This window comes from Bombus flavifrons, chromosome 6, assembly GCF_040668555.2.
Source record: "Bombus flavifrons isolate JBK064 chromosome 6, iyBomFlav1_principal, whole genome shotgun sequence".
Lineage (NCBI taxonomy): Eukaryota > Metazoa > Arthropoda > Insecta > Hymenoptera > Apidae > Bombus > Bombus flavifrons.
In genome coordinates, this window is record NC_138447.1 from 13517484 (window position 1) to 13535365 (window position 17882).

Here is a 17882-nt window from a genome sequence, read left to right on the forward strand (position 1 = left end):
ATAGCTTTGCTATTCTTTTCGTCGCAAACGATTTTCCTACCGATGACGGAAAACACGAAAGAGAAATTGGTCAAGTTGCACACATGTTACAAGTAAATCGCATGGATATTACAAGAAAATGATAGAAATACGGGTAAACGTTTTGGACAATCTTCGAATTACGATTTATTCGTACGAGACAGTTCAATCGGAATGGATATAAATTGTAGCGTGAGCTTTGCAGCCGAGCATGTAGTTGCGCTACTTCCGGGAATAGACTTCGCGAAGTACGTATTAAATAAATTGCACTAATTTTCGAATCTGCACTCGAAATATTTGCATTACTGTTTCATGAGGTTGTAACAAATTGTCTTCGGGCAATCGTTCCATCTGATTTTCCACGCAAGCGCCAATGGTCAATGTCTGTTAGTACTTTTCGCAACCTTTCGAACAGTGTTCTATCGCACGTCGCAAGAAATAAGAAGCTACACATACTATCGGCCGATATGAGCGAGAAAATAAAAAATATAATTTATCGTAACGACCATTACAAATCGGACTCCGAATACGTGATACACATCGCCAAGACATTGTTAACGCTGATAGGAATTTGGCCTAGAAAGGATACGTTCCTAGATAACGTTAAAATGTATATCCAAACTGTAACAATTTTTATCCTCATGTGTTTCTTATTAATACCACACGTGATTTATACTTATTTCGATTGCGAAGATCTAACCAAGTATATGAAGGTGATCGCCGCGCAGGTTTTTAGCCTTTTGGCGATTATTAAATTTTGGACGCTAATTTTTAATAGAAAAGAAATTCGATTTTGCTTGAACGAGATTGAAATACAGTACAAGGACGTGGAATGCGAGGAAGATCGGCTGATAATGCTGAATTGTGCAAAAATTGGACGATATTTTACAATGGTATATTTGGCGCTTGGTTACTCTGGTGCTTTGCCCTATCATATTATTTTGCCTTTAATATCGGAGAGAATCGTGAAAACTGATAATACCACTCAGATACCTTTGCCTTACTTGAGTGATTATGTTTTCTTCGTCATCGAAGATTCACCGATCTACGAGATCACGTTTGTCGTCCAGATGTGCATCAGTTGCATCATAATGACTACGAACTATGGAATTTATAGCTTGATTGCTTCTATAACGATGCATTCTTGCTGTTTGTTCGAAGTTACCAGTAGAAGAATCGAGAAGCTTCGTAAATGGGATAAACGAGATTTACACGATCGCATTGCTGATATCGTTCAATGTCATCTGAAAGCAATTGAGTAAGAATTATTATATTATTATATGTAATACATATTACGTCATATTATTATATGTAACGAGTTTTTCTTTGTTATATGTAAGGTTTGAGTACAAAGATTGCAGGTTTATTAATTTAACCCTGAAGAGGTCGTGGTCCTAAAAATTTTGCCGTAGATCGTGATGTATCCGACGAATATACAATAACAAACGTTAATCTTATTTTATAGGCTGTTAACCTTTTTTCATAAATATATTCTATAAAAATATCAATTTTTATGTAAAAATAGATACAATTTATCGTTATTAAAATGTCAAATATCTATAACATATATGTTTAACAAATGATAGTACTATATACTCGTAAGTATAGAAATATCTTAGATCCACAGTAATAAACGAAATAACAAAAATATTTTTTTAAATCGACGTTCTGTACGTGGAATATATAAATTTCATTTGTTATAACAGCTGTTTTTGGAGGCAATCTTTGCAACGCATCTGTTTAAAAATATTTACAAATCAGCTAGGATCTCCACAGGGTTAACAGAATGATTTTGTTGTATATTGTATATGTATGTATTTAATGGTTATACTATGTTTCACTACACGACCATACAACAAAATTGCACTTTACGTAAAAATGTTATCAAGAGGTAGTTCCCAAGATTTATTCTCGTCGTTCTTGTATCTATACGCGTCGGAACAACACTTCAGTGTTGTTATGCACCCTGCTTTCTGTTCGACTAGTCAGCGCGGTTTCTCGATGCTTTGGTCGCTATCATCCATCATCGCTACCATCGTTAAGGTATTCGTTCGAAATATTTGTCGATAGCAATATAACCCCGACCATACACCTAATTAGTTTTCACATAGTATATATTTACTTATATTAATAATTTTTTAATTGTTTCCTAATTACAACTGCTCTTGTTTGACGTTTAAAAAAATGACTTATAGATACTCTGCAGTTATTGGAAAATCTCTTAGCTTCGTATTTCTATCGGAGATGGTTGGCTGTACCATTGTAATATGCTTCCTAGAATTTGGCGTGATTATGGTATAGCAGAATTTAATATTTAATAATACGAAAGAAATTGAACAATAAAGAATGTTATAATCAACTATTCTTTAGGAATGGGAAGATCATAAAACGTTCAGTACAATAACATATTTCGTATTAATGACATCGATGTTTGTAAACGTGTTTATAATATCGTTCATTGGTGATCGTCTCAAACAAGAGGTACGCCTCCAGTTTCAAACGATCTCTTTTTATCAAACATGTTTGAAGTAAATAATGATATTAATTTGTATACTTCTCTCTTTCAATGTTGTTTTATTTACTGAAAAGAGCGAAAGAATAGGAGAAACATCGTACTTTCTGCCGTGGTACGATTTTCCGTTGAACGAAGCTAAGAATGTAAGGACAATCATACTAAGAACTAGATTACCATCGAGTTTGTCTGGGGCTAAGATATTAGATCTCTCGCTTCAAGCATTTTGCGACGTAAGTTCCGTATGTATATATATTTTTTAAAACGTAGTAGTAGCAAAACTTTTTAAACAGAAAAAGAAAAGAAGATAATTTTAGGTGGTTAAAACTTCAGCAGCATATTTCAACGTTCTGCGTGCAATGGCAGCATGAAAATTGAAGCAAAAAAAGATTTTGACTATATTCAACAACATATACGAAAATAAATGTGATTAAGAATAAATATTAACACATTACACATGAAACTGTTTTAAAAAAGATAATAAACATTTTCTTTTTGTTTATTTCTCTCCTTCATTCTGTCCACCATTTTATTCAATACACATTGTGCCTACTATTTTATTAAGTAACTACATGAACAACTCATTCCTCCCCATAATAGTTCTTTAAAATGACTAACTGTTAGAAATTGCGATCCGTGAAATCCCTGCAAAAATGAAAACAGAAAATGTTTCTTGAAAGATCATTGAATCAGCATTAACAAAATGAATTATGACCAAACACGACGATGCAACGAACCTCTGCAAAACTCTGTAGAAACACATAATTTTCTGGATACAGATATGATATTTCTACGGGAAATTATATGCAGCAAGGTAGATGTTCCAGAAACTATGTTTTACTAGATTATAGAGGTATAGAGCGGAAAGGGATACTGGTGATACATTGGTTCAATTCAGTAACTTGAAAAGTTTTCACCATATCTACTGGAAATCGATCTCTAAATTACTCTCAAGATACGTATAATTTCGCAAAATGATTACTGCGATTATTAGATACGACAATAGACCATTCGATACTCACCTCGCGATGCTTAAAAATTTATAAACGCAAACGCAAGCGTATGCCTGCCGTTTGAAAGGGGTAGTGGTGCTTCCCTTTGTAAGCGTTTCATCGCGCACATTTGACCAATCGAGCTTGAGCTTTCAGCCACTGGAAAAAGAAAATGATGAAAACAAAAGAAGCAAAAGATGAAAAAGGAATAGAGAAGGATTTGAAACAAAGTTTAAGATACGTGGAACCCTTTATAATGGCACTCGGTGCCTGGCCACTTCCTACAGAATCGTCGTTGTGCATGAAGATATTACAACGGGTTATTCGTTTCATTATTATTTTCTTGGCGTTGTTCTTCGTCAGTCCAGGATTTTACTACGTATTCTTCAAGGAAAAAAGCAACAAAAGGAAACTGCAAATAATAACGACGTACATCAACAGCTTCGTCCAGTTGATCAAGTACATTATTATATTGTACAGGATGAAAGATATAAGAATACTATCGGAGGAGATAAGGAACGATTGGTTACACAGCACAGAAGAAAATCGACGACTCTTTCGTGAGAACGCGAAGATCGGTGAAAGAGTGGTGTTCATAGCGGCCTTCACCTTGTATTCTGGTGGTTTCTGCTATCGAACTATTCTTCCACTTACAAGGAGCAGTATTGTTTTACCGAATAATATTACTATACGAATATTACCCAGTCCAACGTACCTTCCATTTATCAACGAACAGATCACTCCATATTATGAGATAATTTTCGCATTACAAGTTTTGAGCGGTTTTTGCATCTACACAGTATTCAGCGGTGCCATTGGGATCATGATGATGATATGCTTGCATACATGCGGCTTAATAAGGATTTTAATGGACAAATTGGTGGATCTCACCGACAAGTCGAATACCAGCGAGGAAATTATTCAAGAGAAGATCACAAATATCGTTGAGTATCATAGGAAGATCAAAAAGTAAGTGGAAGATTGGAGAACTCATGATAAAAACAATTTATGTAAAATTTTTCCATTTCTTTAAAAATTACACATTTCAATAGTGAGAATGCAAAGCTCGTAATGGAATCGTTATTATACAAGAACATTTGTGTCTTAACTTAAAGTCGAATAAATTTTAAACCGCTCCATAAAAATTTTGGTTATTAGGACCACACTTTCTCGATATTATTGGCCACATTGGAGATATTAGATTAATCTTGTGCTCCTTGATTTCTTTATTAGAATAGAATAGGCAACGTGAAGAAAAATTTCTTTTAATGAGTTCTTTAATCGAATTCGAGGATTTGTTTAGTGACGAAGTGTCAAATATCATATTCATAGTGTCCATCATCTTCCTTTCAGATTCTTAAGTAACGGACAACAGCTCTCCGAGTACATTTCCTTTCTTGAGCTCTTTAACGGCGCCGGTATTGTCTGTTTGATAGGATATGCTGTCATAGTGGTACGAGCGATATAAAAATAAGTTGATTAGTTTTTTTAAATAAATCATAGACTATATTTCAGGAATGGGAAAATCTTAATACCGTCACTATAGTGGTGTGCTTTACACTGCTAACTACTTTCACGTTCACCTGCTATACGATCTGTTCTATTGGCCAACTTCTTTTCGACGAAGTACGTAGACTGCGGATATTTCTACAAATTCATAACACGTGTAGACACAACTAAAGATATACAGTCTAAGCATAGGTCTTTTTCAGCTTCTAAATATCAGGAGTATTATATTCTCGATACTTTATACATTATAATAGATACGTTATAACGGACACCAGAATTTTGGAAACTGTGCTACTATTGTTAATTCAAATAAATAATAGAAATCTTTTTCTCTTAGCATAACTGATAATTAATTTATTTAATTGTAGATTAGTTATAAAAGAACACAACAGTTTGTCAGCAGTAGTTAATATGGTTACTGTATTCATAAAAATTTAAGTTTGCACAAACATCTGCACTTTATTATTATGCACCACTCTTAACATCACTAATAACGTGAACTTTGTTGTCAACTTTCTTACCAGAGCAATAATCTTGCACAAACGTGCGTCACGTTAGACTGGTACCGTCTCCCGATGAAACAGGCTCGGTATGTGATACTAATGATGATTATGTCGAATGATCCGATAAAATTGACTGCGGTGAAGGTGATGGATGTATCTTTATCGACCTTTAGCGATGTAAGTACATATTAAGACTGTAATCTCGCAAAACTTTTGTTCGCACTGCAAAATATATTTTCTAGATTATGAAAGCGTCAATGGGATATTTAAATATGCTACGAAACGTGACTTAATGTCTTATTAATTTTGCATAAAACTTATGAAGCGTAGTATAATGTCACTTAGAGATCTTATAGCAACGAATGCCGAGGTATATTTTTTATTTTAGTTTACTAGATTTTACAGTTCCTGGACTACGTGTTTCCAGACACTTAAGCAAATACCGAAATATCAAAACTTCTTGTATAATAACTGCATGTAATATATTTCTGAAAGCTTTGTGTAAGTGTTCAAATTTTTTCGTGAACCACTGCAACAGAGTATCAGTTGAAAAGCAGTTATCGCCAAGAATGACATAGTAGCCTGCTATCCAACTCAGCGCTGTTTCTGTCCTCCATGAAATCATTCGCTTCATTCTACAATAACAGGTAATTTCAAAACCATAGTTTCCGTAATACTTTAATAATCGAACTGCAAATATGTATGTAAGATCGTTAATCACGTGGTAATTCAGGTGATCGATTCCAAAGTTTGAAAATCGAGAATCGATTTTCAACGTCCTGAGCTACCGATCTTTCTCCGTCAATCTTCAATGTTTTAAATAATTACTCTTTCTTCTATGGTCTTGTCTATCTCTGATGTTGCTCTCTGTTCGTCCGTTTGGGAAATGAGTGTCTCTCAAAATGACTGTCCGTAAAACAAAGAAAGTCGTTCTGTCTGTGAAACAAAGAAAGTCGTGCTGTCCGTGAAACAGAGAAAGTCCCTATGACCCTTGAACTCTAGGGAGGTTACATGTATATACATACTGTATATACAGCTCTTCTCCCTTATGTATAATACCCTTTTACGTCTATATCGTTTTTATTGAAACTTACTGTGTGACAATAAATAATAAATACATTTTATCCTCTCGAAAATGTATATTATTGTAATACAATTGCGAATTGGCCGAATATTGCAAAATTTATATTAAAATTTATGTATCTATTGTTTGTACTGTCTATTTGGAAGTAGCTGACTTCTGTAAATGATTGTGATAGAAATCTATTTGCGACGTCATATATTTCGAAGCCGTACCGTAACTATAACGTGTCGAGCAAAATATTCGTCGCCTTCTGGACAAACACTCACTTTCGTATATTACGAAGGATGCTGCTGGTAGCTCGTCATTACGTAGATCTCGCGAGGAAACAGTTCTTGAAACAAGTTTCGGCGTTTAAGATTGTTGGCCACTGTCCTTCATTCTTAAACGTTTCGCTTCTTATCAAGACTCGATCGTTTCGCCTGGATTGAGCTAGGAATTTTAGACAAGTAATTGCAGAAGCGTCTTGATATTCTGAGATTTTTAGTCATTGCCCTGCATTCTTGGACGTTCCGTTGCGTCTTTGGGCGTCGTGGCGGAATCCAGGAGCTGTTTTGGTAGCACGAGGTGTTAATCACTGCCCTTCATTCTTGAATGTGTGTGTGACTCCAACGCGTCATTGCGAATCCGTGTCAACTACCAACATTGGAGACATTTTAGAGACTACAATTGCACATCTCTCAGACTTCCTAGGTGTTGTGGGTATTTGGCTTTTTTCAAAGCTTAGTATGTGTCGCCACAAGAGTCACTTTTCCTGGAAACGTTTCCTGGAAAATTGTTGAACCAGCATTAACAAAATGAATCATCATCGAAAATCACGATAAAATAAAACTCCGCAAAACACTGTAGAAACACATAATTTTCTGGATACAGATATTTCGATATAAAAGATATGGTATTTCCATGGAAAATTATATGCAGAAGGGTAGATGTTCCAGAAAGCTACTAGATTATAGGGATACAGCAGAAAGGGCTACTGGCGATGCATTGGTTCAATTCAATAATTTGAAAAGTTTTCACCATATCTACCGGAAATCGAACTCCAAATTACTCTCAAGATACGTACAATTTCGCAGAATGATTACTGCGATTACTAAATGTGATAGTAGACGCCATTCGATACTCACTTCGCGATTCTTAAAAATTTATGAACGCCAACGCAGTCGTATCTATGCCGCTTGAAAGGAGTAAGGGTTTTACCCTCCGAAAGAGGTAGTGGTCTTGCTCTTCGAAAGGAATTTCATCACGCACACGTGACTAATCAAGTTCGAGCTATCAGGCATTGGAAAAAAATATGATTAAAACGAAAGAAGAATCAAACAAAGAAGAAAGGGAGAGGAACATGAAACAAAGTTTAAGATACGTGGAGCCTCTCTTAACGGTACTTGGTGCCTGGCCACTTCCTCCAGAATCATCGTCGTGCATGAAGATATTTCAACGTGTTATTCCTGTCATTAGTATTTTCTTGGCGTTATTTGTCATTTGTCCGGCGTTTTTTTATGTAATCTTCAAGGCAAAAGGCACCAGAAGGCAAATGGAACTGTTGTCGTCGTTCATCAACGGTTTGATCCAGTTGATCAAGTATATTATCATGTTGAACAGCATGAACGATATAAGGACGCTGTTGAATGAGATAAAGAACGATTGGTTATACGGCACAGAAGAAAATCGACGACTCTTTCGCGAGAACGCGAAGATCGGTGATAGAGTGGTGTCCATAGTGGCCATCACCATGTACTTTGGAGGTTTATGCTACCGTACGATTCTTCCTCTTTCGAGGGGTAGAATTATTTTACCGAATAATACTACTATAAGACTATTGCCAAGTTCAACATACCTCCCATTTATCAACGAACAGATCACTCCGAATTACGAGATAATTTTTGTATTGCAAGTTTTGAGTGGTTTATTCATCTACACAGTATTCAGCGGTGCCATTGCGATTATGATGATGATATGTTTGCATACATGCAGCTTAATAAGGATTTTAACGGACAAATTGATGGATCTCATCGACAAGTCGAATACCAGCGAGGAAATTATTCAAGAGAAGATCGCAAATATCGTTGAGTGTCACAGGAAGATCAAAAAGTAAGTGGAAGATTGGAGAACTCATAACAAAAACAATTCGTGTCTAATTTTTCGATTTCTTTGATAATTACGCATTTCAATAGTGAGAATGCAAAGCTGGTAATGGAATCGTTATTATACAAAATCATCTGTGTCTTAACTTAAAGTCGAAGAAATTTTAAACCTTTATAAAACTCCATAAAAACTTTTGTCATTAGGACAATACTTTCTCTTATGCTCCTTATATTCTCTATTAGAATAGAATATTCAACGTGAACAAAAATCGTTCTTGTAATGAGTTCTTAGTCGAATCCAAGAATTTGTTTAGTGAAAGTGTCAAATATCATATCATCCATCAACGTCCTTTCAGATTCTTAAGTAAGGGACAACTGCTCTCCGAGTACATTTCTTTTTTTGAGCTGCTTAATGGCACGATTATTATCGGTTTACTAGGATATTGTGTTATACTGGTACGGGCAATATAAAGTCAAATTGATCAATTTTTTTTTTTTTAATAAATCATAGACTATATTTCAGGAATGGGAAAATCATAATACCGTCGGTTTAATGGTGTACATAACATTGCTAGCAACTTTCACGTTCACCTCGTACACGATTTGTTCTATCGGCCAACTTCTTCTTGATGAAGTAGGTAGACTACGGGTATTTCTTTAAATTCATAATACTTGTAGATACAACTGAAGAAATACAGTCTAAGCACAGGTCTTTTTCAGCTTCTAAATATCACGAGTATTATATTCTCGATATTTTATGCATTATAATAGATACGTTATAACAGACACCAGAATTTTGGAAACTGTGCTACTATTGTTAATTCAAATAAATAATAGAAATCTTCTTTTTCTTAGCATAACTGATAATTAATTTATTTAATTGTAGATTAGTTATAAAAGAAGACAACAGTTTGTCAGCAGTAGTTAATGTGGTTACTGTATTCATAAAAATTTAAGTTTGCACAAACATCTGCACTTCATTATTATGCACTACTTTTAATATCATTAATAACATGAACTTTGTTGTCAACTTTTTTACCAGAGCAATAATTTTGCACGAACGTGCGTCACGTTAGACTGGTACCGTCTCCCGGTGAGAAAGACTCGGTATATGATAATGATAATCTTTATGTCGAGTGATCCAATAAAATTGACGGCGGCCAAAGTGATGGATGTATCTTTGTCGACGTTTGGCGATGTAAGTACATATTAAACATCAGTGTCGCAAAATTTCTGTACGCTCTGCAAATATGCAGAATGTATTTTCTAGATCATGAAAGGGGCGATGGGATATTTAAATATGCTAAGAAAAGTTAATTAATATTCTACTGATCTTGCATGAAACTTACAAGGTATATTGTCACTTGAAGATATTATAGCAATGGATCGAATCGAAATATATTCTGTACCTTACTTTACTAGTTTTTACAGTTACATGTTTCTTGACGCTTAAGTATGTGCCTACTGAAATTTGTAAACTTTTGTATAGTATCTGCATATAATATATTTTTGAAAACTTTACACATGTGTTTAAATTCTTCCTTGAACCATTGTAATAGAATATCAGTTGGAACATCGTTGTCACCGAAAATGACATAGTATGAAATAATTCGCTTTATTCTAAAATAACGTATAATTTCCAAACCGTAATTTTCTTAGTACTTTAATAATTACGTTGTAAATATGTATACACACATGTGTACTATCCTTTTACGCTTATCTCTATGGTAATCTTCATTCACATCCGCTGCAAACTACGTAGCCAGTGAAAAAGCTTCTGTCGAGAATTAGAGAATATCGTAGTCATATTTTTTAGGGATTTATTGTATAACAAAATGAACGAGCTTTCGAATCATTCAGATACAAATGAAGACGTTGTACAGAAGAAGATCGTAGATATCGTTGAACATCAAACGAAAATCAAAGAGTGAGTTTTTTTTTTGAATAGCGTATAAGATAGTGTACTATTTTCCACAAAGGCAATTGGTATATAGTTTAGCTTTCAAATATATGATTAATGCGATTTCTTAAGTAATCGGTACGAGTAATTTTCCAGTGAGAGTCACTGTTTTCTATGATTTTATTAATTCTGGGTTTTTCGTGTTATATCTTATCGTGTACGTTATAACTTGTTCTACTGTAGTTGAAGTATTTACACTCTTCTTTAGTTATTCATTTCTTACACGATTAATGTCTCAGCGAGGAAGATAAAATTAGATAACTTGGATATTTTAGAATTAAATGTGTGAATTAGCGTAACATTAAATGTTACAGAATTGGATAAAATCTTTTGGGAAAATAAATAACTGATATAAATAATCAATAAAACTGTATTCACAATGTGCTACATTGATCAATTCCTTATCGACCAAGTATTCAATCGATTATGTTTTTAAAGCAAATACCACATCCACGTGGTGTTTATTGAAAATTTGATTTTTGATAGAGCGGAAATATCAAGCTGATGTCTATTACGTTGCACTGGTACTGATTTTCGTCGAAAAAAATACGCTCCTTGATATAGGTACCAGTGATTATTATGTCGATTTATCAAATAAAAACCACCGCCGCCATAGTTGTATCTTTAGCTGCTTTCACTTTCACGAAGTAAATATGAAATCATTAGAATTCCATATTTTCATATTTTCAAGCGTGCTGTAAAATATATTTTCCGGATCATGAAATCGTTGATGGGGTACTTCAATGTGTTACTAAGTACTCTTTAATAGGAAGTTAAAAAGTACATTTAAATTTACCAAGTATGTACTATTACGTTTGCTATAGAACTAGTTAAATTGTATAAAATATATGATGTACGATATTCTGTTATTAAGGATGTGAAAATTTGTCGTTGAAACTGGTATTTCTTTATTTTTCTATATAGCTGTTCAATGTATTTTGAAATGATCAATTTCCATATCGTTAATAGCCTAACAAACGGTCGTAATAACTTTTTCCATTAGTTTGAGAATTCTAATAGTTGATACAGTGTGCCCTTCTCACGTATGCGATTCTTTTATATTCTCTTGCTACTGCAGCCATCTCGTTCGCATGCAAAACTTATGTAGAAAATAGCACAATATTTTAATTACACTATCATCAAATTTTAACATTTTCTCACAAATATTATATATAACACATTACAATTTTTATTATTGTATCCGATCCCGTCATAACATTTCATTGAGTTCTTTTCAACTATCACAGCAACGGTTCCCCTCAACGATTGAAAAAATGATTCATATAAGAAAATACGACATTGATGCGTATTAAACTATAACTTTTTACTGGCGAGGGGCAGCCACTCCGTACAGACGAAGTCCATACGTGTAATTTCAATCAATTTTCCATTGGGTTATAAGAATCTCAGACGGCACATCGCAATCCCTTCATGTACAGTGATCGTCTCAATAACAGCAATTTATTTCTAAGTTCGCCTGGATTTATTATTTTATGCACGCAAGCGCGTGGAAGGCTTTGGAACGAACACCGTTTACCCTTGCTTCATGTCTAGTCATGTACGGGACATTCATCCGACTAAAAAATGTCACGGTTAGGAAACAAGGAGGAAAACCTCAAGCACTTTGTAAAGTTCATCTATCCACCAATGAAGTTGATCGGCGCCTGGCCAAAACCCATCGCCACTTCTACGTTTTCAAAGGCTATAAAATGGGGTTTAATTGTCTCCGCTTACTTCCTACAACTGTTGGTCTTTGTACCAGGTGTACTGTATCTATTTCTGAAAGAGAAGAATGGCAAAAAGCGGATTCATATTATGATACCACACATAAATGGCTTTAGCCAACTGTGCAAGTACACCATCCTATTGCGACGAACAAACGAGTTTAGCAAAATATTGGATCAATTGAGCGACGATTGGGTAGACGCCACAGAAGATAGTCGTCATATTTTCCGTATGAGAGCGAATATTGGACATAGGATGGTGTTGACAGTGGCAATTACCATGTACACTACAGGTCTCTTTTATCGCATAATTATACCACTCTCGAGGGGTAGAATCATCCTACCGAATAACACGACTATGAGGGTGCTACCGTGTCCAGTTTACTTCGTCTTCTTCAATGAACAATCTACTCCTTATTACGAGATAATTTTTATTCTGCAAATTATGGGTGGATTTCTCAACTATACGATTCTGTGTAGTACCATGGGTGTGTGCTTGATGCTCTGCTTGCACTTAAGCAGTCTGTTGAGGATTCTGATGAACAAAATGATCGAGCTTACGAGTCAGTTAGATACAAGCGAGACAGCTGTTCAGGAGAAGATATCGGATATTGTTGCCTATCAAACGAAAGTCAAAGGGTGAGTAATACGTGCTCTTAGTAGTGTTAATATTGAGTTTTATCGAGATAAAAACAGTGTTAGATATACGTATTCAATTGTACGGTTACACCTTAACTCTAATTTAATAATGTTCAATGTAAGAATTGGTATAACCTTGGTATAGTTTACAATTATATTTAATAACATTCGATAGAACTCCATATATTTGAACTCTATTCATTGAAAGGAAATTTTAATTAATCACTTGGAATCCCTCGGATTAAATCCTCTTATCTGAAAAGAAATACTACAATCTGAATGAAATATAATAGGTAGGGAAGAACGTTGGCCAACTCTTATGATGAGTATACCGCTTCCAATGTGTATGCGTTCCTACTGTATAAATTACAGGTATGAGTTCGAATAAATGGAGTTCCACTGTAAAAAATAACGAGCATTAATCGATCGAAATTTAATTTCAGATTTGCGAATAGCGTGGAAGAGATTACACCGTACCTTTACTTTTTCGAGATATTTAATTATGCTATAGAAGCGTGCATAGTGGGATACTGTATTATCGTGGTATGAATGAATGATCCTAAAATCTTCGTTGAGAACAATGATTATTTCTATAAATCTTTATTGTCGTATGCCAGGAATGGGAAGAAAGCAATGCTGCGTCTATAATCGTGTACCTTATGTTTCAAGGAATTTGCATATTTTGCAACTACGCGATGTGCTACATTGGTCAACTTCTTATCAACGAAGTATGTAATCGATTATGTTTTTGAAACAAATACAACAATCCCCGTGATGTTTATTGAACATTTGATTTTTGATAGAGCGAAAATGTCAGGCTGATGTCTATCACGTTGAACTGGTATCGATTTCCTATGAAGAAAGCACGCAGTTTGATATTAATCATTATTATGTCGAATTATCCGATAAAACTCACAGCTGGAAAGATCGTAGACATATCATTAGCCACTTTCACTGATGTACGTATCAAGAATTTAGATTTCTGCATCACATTTGTTACATATGGTGGCAATAATATTTTTCAGATTATAAAGGCGTCGGTGGGATATTTGAACGTGTTACGGAAAGTCACATAAATTCTGATATTTTTTGGAAACTACAATTAAAATAGACAATTTTGAAGTTACTACTTACTTTTGAAGTTATTTACAATCTTAGATACCTACTCGCAGTTATGTGTACTAGTTGTACCTCTCACGTGCTGGACACTTTTGTATTACATTTCCCCAGCTACTGCGATAATCATTCCATCCACTGTAGATTTCCCAATCAGTAAAAAGGTTCTATAGACAATTATAAAATATCGTAACCATATTGACATGAAATTTCGTAACATTTCATTTGTCTATAAATATTTTTTTTTAATATCTTTGCATATTATTCACAACATTTAATTAGAATTTTCGAAAGTCGTTGTAGACAAAGATTACTTCTCCAGCAACCGAAGCTGTAACAACAAAGCTTCTTGTCCACTGGAAAACCCTATGCAACGCAAACAAAACTCATAACTAATAATTCCGAGCAATATCTCATACTTTTGACGCCGTGGTTAGGTATAATGTATAATAAGTGAATTTTAGAAATGGTTACAGACCCTTGAAAACTAAATCCGGTAGACAATTTTGATATTATTACCACGGTGTTTTCCTCCTTAGAAGGAGTGAACTGAACTGTGGATATGTGTACAACTTGTTCTCATTTTGCACTGAATCTCTTCATATTTACCTAATAGTAGTATCTATCGACAATAATCGCTATTCCCCTTCGCTACTAATTTTGCAAAAAACTTCGCTAGGAAGTTGTAGGATATCGTAACTGAATCGTAATATCTCGAAATATGTAATTTCATTACACACATCGTGTATGATATGTCAAAAGTTTGTAAAAATAATGTAATCGTTCACAAGATACAATAACATCTTTTTCAAATCATCGCTATAAAAATTGTTTCTTCTGAGATTGAAAGGATACATCGTAAGAGAATATATTGAAGTTGTTATTACGATGAAACTTCTATGGAGGGAAACCATTCGGCATAAGTAAAGCTTTCAACCACTTACCCTACCCTTTTATAAATATTGAATAGAAATTACAATCTATCTTACAATCCCCTGCCGATACGAGAAATTTTACATACGCAAGCGCGATGAAGTTCTTGAGACGAATGTCACTTTCGTTCGTAACGTGGCCAGTAGCCATTCGCTGAAATTTACTCTCTCTAAAAAATGTCTCGAATAAGAAACGTCGAGGAAGAACTGAAGCATTCCCTAAGGTTATTACATCCGCTTTTAAGAATAATCGGTGCCTGGCCGTACTTTGTCCCAACTTCTGTCTTCTCAACAATCTTCAAATGGTGTCTAATATTCATCTGTTATTTCTTACAATTACTGTTGCTGATTCCAAGCTTCGTATATATATTTGGGAAAGAAACGAATAGTAGAAAACAACTGAAACTGCTTGCGCCTCATATTAATGGTTTGGTGCAACTGACCAAATACACGTTCCTGTTGTATCGAATGCACGATTTCAAGGAATTAATGGAAGCGGTGAAGAACGACTGGTTAAACGCTACGGAAGAGAATCGAAAAATTTTTCGGGAAAATGCGGAAGTTGGATACAAAGCGTTATTGGGACTGGCAATTATCATATACAGTAGCAGTTTCTGTAATCGGATGATCGTCCCACTTTCGAAAGGAAGAATCGTCCTGCCGGATAATACTACTATAAGGCTGCTATCCACTCAAAGCCATTTTGCATTCTTTGATGCACATCGTACACCGAACTACGAGATAATATTCACTCTGCAAATTCTCGGCGCATTTGTCATCTACACGATTTTATGTGGTTCACTGGGGCTTACTTCGTTACTTTGTATACATATGTCCAGTTTATTGAGGATCTTAGCGAATATGATGATCGAGCTATCGGATCAACCTGACACGAGCGAGAATGCTGTGCACAAAATGATCAAAGATATTGTCGAATATCGAACGAAGGTTAAAAAGTGAGTCGAAATAATTTATGTTCGCCGATATACAAAAAAGATATGTAAGATATTAGAGTGCATGGTGTGTGCAAATTAATTTTAGATTTTCTGACAAGGTCGAACATATTATGTCGTATATAAGTTGTTTGGAGATTTTCAATGGTACGTGCATTGCCTGTATGGTAGGATACTGTATTATCATGGTAAATAATTCAAATAGATTAATTCCATGAAGCTCTATCGAAAAGCAAAATAACGTAATTATTTACACAACGTGTTGTTCTATATTTAGGAATGGGAAAACAGCGATACCTTCGCTGTAATAATCTACATCATGTTCCAAACGGTTTGCATGTTTATTGTCTTCACAATGTGTTATATTGGACAACTTCTTATCAACGAAGTACGTTATCATCTATTTGTTAATAGTTTTTTATACTCGTCGACAATAATCTTTCTCGTAGTTTTATATTTGTATATTTTCTCAATCTGATCACTTCCGCTTTCTTAATGATTCTTCATTTTGTTAGTAGAGCAGATATGATCAATCGTGTAATTTCTCGGAGACTAAGTGATCGCTGGAGTTGATCAGATCAGTTTCTGTATATTTAAACTATCAGTGTGACATTTATGATATTTATAATAAACTTTACCTTTGACAGAGTGAAAATGTCAGACAGATGTCCGTTACGCTGAACTGGCATCGATTTTCGTCGAAAAAAGTGCGCTGCCTAATACCGGTGATGATTATATCGAATTATCGAATAAAGATCACCGCCGCCAATATTGTAGAGATATCTTTGGCTACCTTCACCGATGTAAGTATAAAATAATTAGAATCCCATATCTTCGAGCGTTCTGCAAAATATATTTTTCAGATTATGAAAGCGTCGATAGGATATCTCAACGTGTTACGAAATTCTGTTGAATAGAAAGTTAAACGATACAGTTGAATTTACGAAGTATGTACTTTTACGTTTGCTATAGAACTTGTTAAACGTAATATATAGTGCACGATAGTCAATTATTGGTAGTAAAAATTTGTCCTTGAAATTAAAAATTATTTTTGAAGTTGTTCAATGTATTTCGAAATGATTGATTTCAATATCGTCATGATACCTCCTCCATTTTTCTCAGAATTCTAATAATTGAAACTGTGAGTACGAATTGTTCGAAATTGTACGAAATTGAAACCTTTCCATCATTTTGTACATTAAATTTTTATAGTTGAAACTTCTGTAGAATGTTGCACAATATCATATTTGCACTTCATCATACATTTTCAAAGTATTTAAATATTTCGTCACAAACATCATATGTGACAAATGATAATTTCCTGTTTTAATTCCAAAATATATCTTATAACGTTCGATTGAACTTCTCTAAATTATCGCTGCCAAGGTCTGCGCTTCAACAATTGAAAAAGTGAAACTGTTGTGATTTAGAATAAATGAGTTTAGATAGGCAATGGTGGAAATAAAGGACAGTTGGTTAAATACAACTCAAGAAAATAGACACATTTTCCGTACGAACGCCAATTCTTTTGGGTATATTTTTTTGAATATTGGGTGATAATAGGAATAAAAAGTTATCTTGTATAGTGACGGTCTATGTAATCGGACGATCATTACAGTTTTGAAAGAAAGAATCGTTCTGCCAAATAAAAGACTACCGTATGACCGATATATATAGTCCATATTATTTTATCTTCTTCAACGAACAACTTACACCAAATTACGAGATAGGCTTCACTGCGCAAATCTTCGGTTTTGCCATTTCCACGGATGTAAGTACACAGAAATTCGAATTTCGTATCTTCGAATTTTGCAACATCCTGTAAAAATTTCTTCCAGGTCGTGCAGGCGTCTATGGGA

At 34.5% G+C, this 17882-nt stretch overlaps 4 protein-coding genes across 5 annotated transcripts; all 4 read left to right on the top strand.

The window, feature by feature from the left end:
- Nucleotides 1–297: 297 nt before the first annotated feature.
- Nucleotides 298–3005, top strand: LOC138181214 (putative odorant receptor 92a). 2 transcript variants are annotated; one of them, XM_069115910.1, is made up of 5 exons: nt 298–1276; nt 2214–2313; nt 2389–2499; nt 2608–2772; nt 2848–3005. In XM_069115910.1, the coding sequence occupies exons 1-5, from the start codon at nt 399–401 to the stop codon at nt 2899–2901; spliced, it is 1308 nt and encodes a 435-aa protein (XP_068972011.1). In that variant the 5' UTR covers nt 298–398; the 3' UTR covers nt 2902–3005. The 2 variants fall into 2 exon arrangements, with proteins under 2 accessions (XP_068972011.1, XP_068972013.1); XM_069115912.1 differs by having other exon boundaries at nt 2608–2763.
- A 689-nt stretch (nt 3006–3694) lies between these two features.
- On the top strand, nt 3695–6019 carry LOC138181216 (odorant receptor 13a-like). The gene is made up of 5 exons (XM_069115915.1): nt 3695–4491; nt 4876–4975; nt 5038–5148; nt 5556–5711; nt 5777–6019. The coding sequence occupies exons 1-5, from the start codon at nt 3695–3697 to the stop codon at nt 5825–5827; spliced, it is 1215 nt and encodes a 404-aa protein (XP_068972016.1). The 3' UTR covers nt 5828–6019.
- Nucleotides 6020–7909: 1890 nt separating this feature from the next.
- Nucleotides 7910–10072, top strand: LOC138181308 (odorant receptor 43a-like). The gene is made up of 5 exons (XM_069116054.1): nt 7910–8706; nt 9056–9155; nt 9223–9348; nt 9724–9897; nt 9970–10072. The coding sequence occupies exons 1-5, from the start codon at nt 7910–7912 to the stop codon at nt 10018–10020; spliced, it is 1248 nt and encodes a 415-aa protein (XP_068972155.1). The 3' UTR covers nt 10021–10072.
- A 2164-nt stretch (nt 10073–12236) lies between these two features.
- LOC138181062 (odorant receptor 30a-like) lies at nt 12237–14098 on the top strand. Its single transcript, XM_069115603.1, has 5 exons — nt 12237–13022; nt 13466–13565; nt 13640–13750; nt 13826–13981; nt 14048–14098. The coding sequence occupies exons 1-5, from the start codon at nt 12244–12246 to the stop codon at nt 14096–14098; spliced, it is 1197 nt and encodes a 398-aa protein (XP_068971704.1). The 5' UTR covers nt 12237–12243.
- Nucleotides 14099–17882: the final 3784 nt, after the last annotated feature.